Source organism: Propithecus coquereli, unplaced genomic scaffold (assembly GCF_000956105.1).
Source record: "Propithecus coquereli isolate 6110/MARCELLA unplaced genomic scaffold, Pcoq_1.0 Scaffold10, whole genome shotgun sequence".
In the NCBI taxonomy this organism is placed as follows: Eukaryota; Metazoa; Chordata; class Mammalia; order Primates; family Indriidae; genus Propithecus; species Propithecus coquereli.
Genome location: NW_012133858.1, coordinates 3,998,775 through 4,009,059, shown reverse-complemented (window position 1 = coordinate 4,009,059; position 10,285 = coordinate 3,998,775). Strand labels below are relative to the sequence as shown.

The window sequence follows — 10,285 nt, the reverse complement described above, 5'->3', positions numbered from 1 at the left end:
CCGGGCATGGTGGCACATGCCTGTAGTCCCAGCTACTCGGGAGGCTGAGGCAGTAGGTTCACTTGAGCCCAGGAGTTTGAGGTTGCTGTGAACTAGGCTGACGCCACGGCAGTCTAGCCCAGGCAACAGAGTGAGACTCTGTCTCAAAAAAAAAAAAAGAGTGAAAACAATCCTAATGTTTGATGAATGGATAAATAAAATAAAATACAGTATATCCATACAATGGATTATTATTCAGCCATAAAAAAGAATGAAGCTCTGAAACATGCTACAACATGGTTAAACCTTGAAAACACTCTGATAAGAGAAAGAAACCAGGTATAGCCAACTGCTAATTTTATGATTCCATTTATATGAAAATTTCAGAATAAACGAATCTATAGAAACAGAAAGCAGATTAGTGGTTACCTAGAGCTGGGGATGTGAGGTGGGTGGATGGAATGAGGGTGGCTCAGGGTTTCTTTCTCGAGTGACAAAAAATGTTCTAAGATGAGATTGTGGTGATGGTTGCATACCTCTGTGAATATACTAAAAACTATTGAATTGTATACTTCAAATAGGTATGGTATGTGAATTATATCTCAATAAAGCTGTTTAAACAAAAAGGAGGATGATTGGTCATGACCGTTAAACAATTTTTAGCTTCTCTCAAGATAGTTGCATCACAGGAATATGCTAAAACAGTAAGTATATTCATAGTATATTCATAGGCATATGCTTACAACGGTTTCGATTGTATCACCTTTTATCACATTACATCAGACAATGGGTGGATGTTTAGAGATACTTTTTCTTGTAAAACAATTCAAAGCAAAACATTCAGCAGGTTTATTAAATCTAGTTCATTTCATTTAGTATCATGTAAAGCATATCCAACTGTGTTTTGTTTAAAGATAATGAGAACAAATGACACCTAGTGCTGGTAATTTAGGATTTTGGTCTTGGTCTTTGAATAAAACATTCAGGCTTGATTACACTTTCATTGTATTGTGATGTTTGTTTTCTTTTAAGTGTATCATACTAATCAATCTTCCCGCTAAAAAGTGGGGCAAAAAAGATAGAACCCAGCAGCGGTCTGTGGGAGGGGCGGCAGGCAGGGCATTCACCAGCTCTCTGTCTCAGTCTCCCTCTGACAGCCCAGAGTATGTCCCCTCTAGGTCAGCAGCGAAAGGTTGTGGTTAATATTCACCAGAACACACAATTATGGCCATGCCAGTTACTACAATACAGAAAAACATTTCTATTGGTTGGTAAATATGTGCTGCCCTGCCTCTGTCCCCAGTGCTCTTACCACCTCCCCCACTGCCTGCCAGGACTCCCCCAAATCCTCCAATTAAAGAAGCAATGCCTGGCACAGCAGGAGGCTCGGAGACCCTGCTGCAGATGGCTGCTGTTCTGATTAGTTACAGCCTGCATTGAAAAGGTTGTTAAATACCTTTTAAAAAACATATTAATCCCCCCCACACACAGCCCTGCAGCCTACAAGAATTGTCCCCACATAATACCTGACACCTGGAACTTTCTCAGATCCACTTTCCACTTTCTCTCCCAGCATTTCCTCACTGGAGCTGGGCACTGATGGCCCCTTGGACTCTGGCCCCCAAGTTCACCCTCGCTTAGCACCATCGACAAGATCCCTGTCCTCTGCATACCCTATGCTCTAATTGTTCTGTATCTGCTATCAGTAAATTTGACTGGAAGTTAACCTTAGATTTACCAAAATGCGACAGATATAAAAGCACTGAAAAAGTATAGAGCGCCGTCTAAATGTGCGGTATTACGGATTTTCCCGTTTACTGGAAACCTAGTGATCTGACCGCAATGTACTTCCAGTTCTTACGTAACTGGGCAATCTCTACTAGAAGTGATTTGGTAAGTAGCCCAGCTGTCTACGGAAGCCTGTTTCAAGGCAGGGATAGAGGGCATGGGATTCTCTCCCCTGATTGTCCCTTGGATCCTTTTTCTCCTTGGGCCCCCCATGAGAGAGTGACAGGCTGGGTGGAGCCACGGCCCCCCGGTGGTGTTCTATAAAGAGGGACACTCACCTTAGCATCCTGCACACCTCCTCTCACCAACAGCATCCGCAGGCCTCCCGGAGACACCAGAGTTTTCTGTTTCTGTGGTGTTTCCGCGGGCCGGACTGCTGCTGGGGAACTGGGCCCGGCAGCTGTATCAGGAAAGGTGTCTTTAACGATAGTTTTCACAGCTTCAGCAAAGGCCTCAGCAGTCTTCTCAGACGCATCCACAAGGTAAATCTCTTTCAAGTAGCGTGCGTCCTGGTTTCCCTGGAAGATTTCCTTGACGGCTGAAACAATGGTCTCCACACACCGGTGTACGGGAAAGCCAAAGATTCCAGAACTAATAGCTGGGATGGCTATGGATCGGCACTTGTGTTTCTCAGCTAAACCCAGACTTAGTGTCACAACTCTCCTTAACAGGTGCGCACACCTCGGGGCCTCGCTGCTGTCCCACCGCGGCCCCACTGCGTGGATCACATGGCGATACGGGAGCTTTCCTGCCTTCGAGATGATGGCATTGCCGGGTAGGACCCTGCCGTCTCTCTTCACTATCTGGTCACAGTGGGCCTGGAGCTCGGGGCCAGCTGCTTGCGAGAGCGCGGCGGCGAGGCCACCGGAATGCCTGAGGTCCTCGTTGGCGGAATTCACCACCACGTCCACGGGGAGCCGCGTCAAGTCGCCCTGCTGCACGGTCAGCACCACGCCAGGGGCCAGGCTCCTCCGAAGGAGGCGCTTCTCCACTTCCTCCTCCTGCAGTTCAATGAAGCAACCAAACGACTGTCTGACCTCACTTTTAAAAAACCGCGCTTTTTCCTGGAAGAACTGCCTGGCTCCGGGCTTATTGATACAGACGCTTTGCACACAGACTGAATCCCGGATTTCCTGCAGGGTGTTCATTCCCTCCAGAACGTCCTTCTTTGGGCCAGTGAGTAAAATGCCTTTTTGTTCTTTCTCAGGATTGAAAGATACCTGCACATTTGCTTTCTTTATCTTTGGCAAGAATACCTTCTTTTCTGCCCTTAAATACTCTATAACTAAGGAAGACTGTATTTCAAGCAATCTCTCTATTTTCATGTGTTTTTCCAAAAACTCAAAAAGCAATGTATAGATATCATTTACTTGTCTCACAGGGCCTGCAATGATGACCTCAGCTGTGGTGTTGGAAGTTAACTCGTTGATTACTACAGTGTTTGAGGAGGAATTATGTTTCTTATGCAAACTGCAAGTGAGCTTTTTCCAGTTCTTGTCATTGAGAACTTCTTTGTTCTCAATTTCAATGCGCTTATAATTTAAAGCACTGAGCATTTGCTTTTCAGCTTCTAACAAGACTTCAGAAGAACAGCTGGTTAACAGAACAGTTGTATCCTTTAGCTCATAAATCACAAGAATTTTCTGTGCTATAAAAAGACATTTAGAGAATTCTTTACAGTCTACCTGTTGCAAAAACTGGAAAATCTCAGGAGAAACCTCAATGTTTTTCTGAGCCATGGCGAACACCTTTTCCTGGATTTCACACTTTACTTTATACACATCTGCGCAGAGTCCTTTCAAGCACATGTATTGAGTGACCGCATCATAACAAATCTCCACCTCTGGGGACTCAGCGCACAGACGTTCCAGCATACCGCTCAGGTGCAAAAGAGAATGCTTGCTTGGAGACATGGCCACTTTTTCCTTCACACTTTGCTCTTCCCTTTTAATTTTTTGTGTGGTGCTTTCCATTAATTCCTTGATTTGTAGCTCAATGTTTTGGACATCCTCTGATTTCCCCGCTAAGGTTACCATTTCCTTAAGTGTATCAAACTCAATCAAAATCCTATCATCTTCTAAGTCCTTTTTTATAATGTCCCACACTACTGGATCCGCTTTAAGTGAGGTAACTTTATATTGAGACCTCATGCCAGAGAGTGCTGCGGAAGTATCTTCCTGCCAGGTCTTGATTCTTGGTCTTCCTTGATTGACTAAGGTGGCCGCTGGTCTGATGGTAACTTTACCACTGAGTTGGGACCATGTTAGCTCACAGTGACAATGTCTCATTTCATCATTTATCTCATCAATCAGGTGATTATTTTTCTGTAAGAACTTCCATAAGGGAAGATCTAATGATTCTTCGAATGGTGCTGGAAGCTTGATCAGAGGCTTCTCTTTTCCATACAAGGCTGTGCCCAACGAGGCATAGTATGGGAACACAGAAAGCGGCATTTTATTGAAGTCAAGTTTCTTGGCCATGACGGTGTCTAACACTTAAAAGGAAAGAAATAAAAGTAAAGTAATCCCAGTGTGATATGTTTCAAATGAAAACAAAACAAAACTCTCCTATTCCAGAGGGGAAAATCCTAATGTTTGCAGAATGTTTACGTTACAACATATTAAGAAGTAGCACTACTCTCAAAGTGCTCAAATATAAATTGATATGTGCTAACAGTGCACAGGTATCCCTTATTGAATGGAATAATTACTTTCTAGCCAAAATCGCTCTATGCTGAAATCCTGTTAATTAAATTCTATTTTCTGTTTTTCTGAGGTTACTGATATATCACCACCATGGTAAGAAATAGATGAGTTTAGTCACAAGCATGGAGATAATGTTTGCCCCAGTGTAAAAAAATATTTTGGTGCTCAAAGTGAAGCTTATCTAAGTATTATGCTATTTGTTCATTTTTGTAAAGTCCCACAATTTTATGCCTCAAAGTTGACTTAGATTCCATTAATACTAAGAGGAGGAGAATGAAGATAAATCATTACAGCTTAGCAAGTGCCAGGCACTATTCTAAGTGCTTTACATATATTTAATTCATTTCATCTTCACAAGAACCATTTGAGGTAGAGATGCTATTATTATCACTCCCAGTTACAAATGATAAAGCTGAGGCTAGGAAAGGCTAGATAACTTGAACAGGGTTACACAGACGGCAAATATCTGAGCTAAAATTCAGTGTCTGTCTAACGCCAAAACCCATCCTCTTGCTCCTCTACCACACCCAAATCATCCTCACAGTTCTCCGAGAGCCCACCCCAGAGACTATGAGTCAATAAGACCCATACCTCCTCCTGCTGCTGCTACAATCTCTCTCCTGCCACTTTTACCAGGACAGTCCCTCGTGCGTGTGTGTGTGTGTGTGTGTGTGTATGTGTGTGTGTGTGTGTATGTGTGTGCGCTCACGCATGTTCTTCTCCTCATTTTGTGTAAGTTGTTAGGCAGGTACAAGGGGTATCAGCAGAGAGGGAATTATTAATAGTATGAGCTCTAATAATGAGCTGGATTAAAAGAGTATCCTTCATGGAAAGATGTTAGAAATAACTTCACCTTGTGTGTGATTGGGTCCTAGGGCTGGCGTGAGGCATGATTGGAAGAACATGGCGTCCAGAGGCCCATACATAGAGCTTCAACTTCCCAACATGGCCCTGTGGAGGCTCTGAGCCTGGGCAGTACCAGGAACCACTAACATGTCCTGAGAGCCACCGTGTGCCGAGCACTTTACAGGTATTACTTCATTTCATCCTCACAACATTCCTCCAAGGTAAGCAGTAATGTGAGCCCCATTTTACAGGTGAGAAAACAGAAGTTTCTGTGGGTTAAAGTCACTTGCCCAAGATCCAAAGCTAGTAAGCACCAAAGCCAGGATTCAATCTCAGGTTTGTCTGCCCTAAGAACCATCACGGATGTCACCTTAATATGCCTTAAAGTCTCCATCCTGTTTCCTTGCCTGTAAAGACAAAGTACCTATGTCTAATTGTGCAGGTTATTAAGAGGATTGTGAGATTCTGTGGCAGAAAATACAGCAAAAGATCTCACAGACAATAGGTGTTCTATAAGAGTGCCGTTCCTTAAGAAATAAATCGGATTTTTGTGAAGTTGAACTAAATAATTTCAGAGTGAAGTGCCCAATTTATTCCTCTCAAATAATCTACATAAGACACAATATCACTAAATAAATTCTCTTTTTACTCGAGCTTTACGTACAGTTTGCCTGACTATTGGTAACTCATTGCAAATGGTGAAATATCCTACAAGAAAAATGAATGTTATAGGTGAACAGGAGATTTGGGAAAAGGAGAGAAGGTAAGGGTATAGATTATGGCAGCGGTCCCCAGCATTTTCAGCACCAGGGACGAGTTTCATGGAAGACAATTTTTCCATGGACTGGGGTGGAGGGCGGGGAGAGGCGGAGCTCAGGCAGTGATGCGAGTGATGGGGAGGAGCTATAAACACGGATGAAGCTTGCTTGCTTGCCCGCCCCTCACTGCTCGGCCGCACAGCTGGGCCACACAGCGGTTGGGGACTACAGGGTTATGAGACCAGACTACCCAGGTTAAAATCCTGGCTCTGTCACTTACCAGTAATCTTGGGCAAGTTATTTGACCTTTTTATGCTTCAGTTTCCTCTGAATTTGTAAAGCAGGGATTATAATAATCAAGACAGTGTCTGCAAATGTACTTACTAACATCCTATGCAAACATAAGTTATAATTACAAGGAGAAGCCAGAAAGTGAAAAAGAAAATCAGTGTATCTCAGAGGTGGAGAACAGGAAATGAGTGAGTTTAGAGGAGGAGGTGTGATCCACATGGTCAGGTGGTGCAAAGAGGTCAGGGAGAAAGGGAGCCTTTGAGAGTGCTCCGTACGGTTGACATGAATAGCTCTGGCATAAAATAAACCTTAATTCAATAGATATCCCAAGGACACACCCAACAGCCCCATGCCCTCAAGATGTTTGAAAGCCCTGAAATTGTCAACTCCCACCATAAGCTCGCAAGTCAATTTCTAGGGTAGACAATTTTATATACCTCTCTCCCTGGGCACAAGACCAGGCTGCTGGAGATTTGAATACATGACAGAAGCTTCTCTTTGTCCCTTTGCCCAAGGAATACTAGATCTTTCATTCCACTTTAATCCAAACCATACCTTCACCCCCATTTTCTCAACTCATAAAAACTGAGTTAGGAAAAGGGAGGGTCCTCCCAAGTACCCTGTTGAAACAATTTGCGTGTCCCACCCCAATTAATCCCAGGTGTTCCTTCTTTCCAAAGAAGTCTGGCCCCTTAATTCCTACTGCTCAGTCTTGACCTCGGAAAATGAGTGGAATCTCCAAGCTGACTTTGCATATGCCTCAGAGAACTGGCAGTCTATGTCTGCAAAACCCTCGGAAGTGTTTCTGTAAAGTTTAGCTGGATGTGGTCTTCACAAGGTCTCTCCAGACAATAGTCCAGCAGGGAACCACTGATCATGTTAAACTAACCCTATTAATTTCTGAATGATGACAATGATAGGTGAAAGGGGAAGCAGTGACACTTTTGTAGGAACTGTATGTGTCACTGAGCATTTCTTTACCTAACTTTATTGAAATTAATTTGACAGTTTCTAGTAAGTATGTGGCTAAAACAGAGATCATTTCTTTAAAATATAATATTTCAAAGATTCCAAGAATGATATATTTTTCAGCCCGTCATAGGTGGAGACTCATAAGAGAATCTCCAAAAATTTGATGTTGCTTCTTTTAAAAATTTTTTTGAACATCTTTCAACATCTTTCAAAAATTTGATGTTGCTTCTCTAAAGTTTGAAACACTGGCCTCATTAACTATCATATCCCAGATGAACAGGATTATTAATTCAACTTCCAATGAAATATATGAATAAATAAAGTGCATCAAATTGACAGCCATTAAGCTCTGCTAAAAATGGCCTAGATTATGCCAGGTATGACAGGATAATAAATATTACCTTTTCTGTCAAAAAATTCAATCAGAGCTGAACTCTCTTCAGGAAAACATTCAACATTGGCAACTCTTCCCCCTCCATTAAAAGGGTTTTCAAAGAAAAGTTTTAAATTGTAGTCATCAGCACCAGGTGGCAGGTTTTCAACCCTGATTGTTTTTGTCACTTCCAGAAGTCTAGGAGAAAGCTGAAGTTGTTTAGTTGAATGGTGCCGGGTGCAATCATCAACAAATTTCATGGTATCTACGAACCAAAAAAAAAAAAAAAAAAATCAGTAAGTTATGACTGTATGTAACTATCTGCCTAGTAATTGAGATAAAGGAGAAAGCCAAGCACTCCATTTTTAGACACAAGATTTTAATACCTACATGAAAATTCTCGTCTAAAACTCCCAGTCTCTGAACGACGCACATATGAAGGTCTTACCTAGATTAAAGACACTGAGCTGTGTCCCCACCTCCTGTCACAGCCCTCACCAACCCTTCTGAGTGCTTTCTCTATAAATCTCCTTCTCTCCCTCCTTTCTTCTCTGGCTCCCAGTTACCTGCAGATAGGAGTTCACGCTCCTTAGCCACACTCACGATGCCTTTGTCTATTGGAATCCAAACTAATTTCCAGTTGTCACCCTTGGTTATTCCCTGTCATTCATTTTATTTTCCATGCTGCCACAAAAACTAGTCATTATTTTGAAAACCCCCTTCTTTTTTTTTTTGCCTTCATATATACAATTTCCTGTGTCTAAAATGCCCTTCTCCAATTTTTTATCTTGGTCCAATTCATCCTTCAGGATGCAGCTCAACTGTCTCTTTCAAACCAATAAATATCGATGGTGGGCCCACAATGGGCCAGGCGCTGTGCTAGGATCTGGGGATACAGAATAAATACAACGAGCCTTTGCCAGTTCATCATGCAGGAGGGAGGAAGTCTTGAGAGCAAATAAGTTGTCTACTGTGGGATCAAATGAGGTGGCAACACTAATACTGGGAATCAGACAAGGATTCCCAGAGTAAGTAGTCTCTGATCTGGGTTTTGAAGGATGAAGAGGGGTTTACCAAATGGATAAGGAAAAGAAACATGTCAAGCAGAGGGAACATATTTTGGACATGATTGGTACTGTTGGAGTATAAACATCATAGGAGCAAGAATAAGCCACCTCATTTGGGTCCCCCTTCCTCCCGTTTCCCACAGCTAAGAGAGACAGGGCTAAGAGAGACAGCTTCTCCTCTTGCACCTTCCCTATTCATTTACGTATGGGCTTCCTCCCTGACCCCAGACTGTGAGTTCCTCAAGAGCAGGAGCCATGATTTACTCACCTTTGTACCTATAGCACCTAGACCACTGCCTGGCACACAGTAGGTGTTCAGGATTTGTGATCAATGATCAAAAGCAAATCCATTTAGTTTTTCCTTTATAAGAAATAGTATTAAATTTGAAATAAGAACAGCTCCCTTAATTGAGTCCTTACCTTGTCTCAAGTACTCTGCAAAGTGCTTTTCAAACATTATCTCATTTAATCTTTACAGAAACTATATCAGGTAGGTATTATAACCCCCATTTTATAGACGAGAAAAGTGAGGCACAGGAAGGGTAGTAACTTGGCCAGCCACATATAACTAGTTAAATGGCAGAGCTACAGTTTGGACTCCATGACTTGTGCTCTTAATTAACCACTCCACTGCCAAGGCCATGGAGTAGTGAGGGCTTAGAATTAGAAAATGTCGTTGTTTTAGGTGGTCATGGCTCTTCCTAATCTCAGAAATTTCCTAAGAAAGAGTCACACTTTCAGAGATGTTCCATTAACAAGGTGTCTCAAGTCCCAAGGTGTGGTGCAAAGAATACTGGCATACGAAGCATCACTTGCTCTTACCTATATGTTTTTTAAAGGTAACTACAGCAACATCAAAATCTTGTATTACTTCCAGTTCAAAGTCATCATTGGACAGGCCACTTATGTTCTCCACTAACAAGATTAACATTGTGTCAGTCACCCTTTCCTTGAGATTTTCAAATGCCACCAAGGAGGGAATATTTTCACATTCTTTTGGGATATCTTCCATTTCTTCCAATCCTTCATTGAGAGAGAGTTTTGTTTCCAGTTCTTCTGACACATCTGATTTTAGGGAGACAAAAGAAGTACAAGATATTATAGTTACCTAACATGGTCTTAGCAAAGTAAGTTATCATACGACACTATCCTCTTTCCTTCCCAATCTCTTGGCTAACTCACATAAAAACAGATCGTGGATGGCTTTTTGCTTTATTTAATTACAAACAAAATGTAGCATTTAATTGTCTATTATTATTATTTAAGTTCAATTTTTTCAATTTCATGTTGACAAAGTAGGTCTTTATTTTTAAGATCATTGCCATTATGGGGAAAAAAGATTCTCCTTTATTGCTTGGTGGATACATAAATTAACCTTTATGGAGATTGATTTTTAAAATTTGTCCATAATTATTAGTGATAAGAAAAAATATTCATTTTACTTACCTAAGAAACAGTCACTTATAAAATGATTTACTTTTTTTTTTTTTTTTTTTGAGACAGAGT

General features: G+C 41.7%; 1 protein-coding gene across 1 annotated transcript in view; it reads right to left on the bottom strand.

Moving 5' to 3' along the window:
• PARP14 (poly (ADP-ribose) polymerase family, member 14) overlaps window positions 1-10,285 on the bottom strand; it is a 41,023-nt gene that overhangs the window by 22,846 nt on the left and 7,892 nt on the right. Inside the window, exons 4-6 of the mRNA XM_012642158.1 lie at window positions 9,602-9,844; window positions 7,741-7,977; window positions 2,046-4,261 (exon numbers count right to left, since the gene is read on the bottom strand). Of these exons, the coding sequence (XP_012497612.1) occupies window positions 2,046-4,261; window positions 7,741-7,977; window positions 9,602-9,844 (2,696 nt within the window). The remainder of the gene's footprint in view (window positions 1-2,045; window positions 4,262-7,740; window positions 7,978-9,601; window positions 9,845-10,285) is intronic.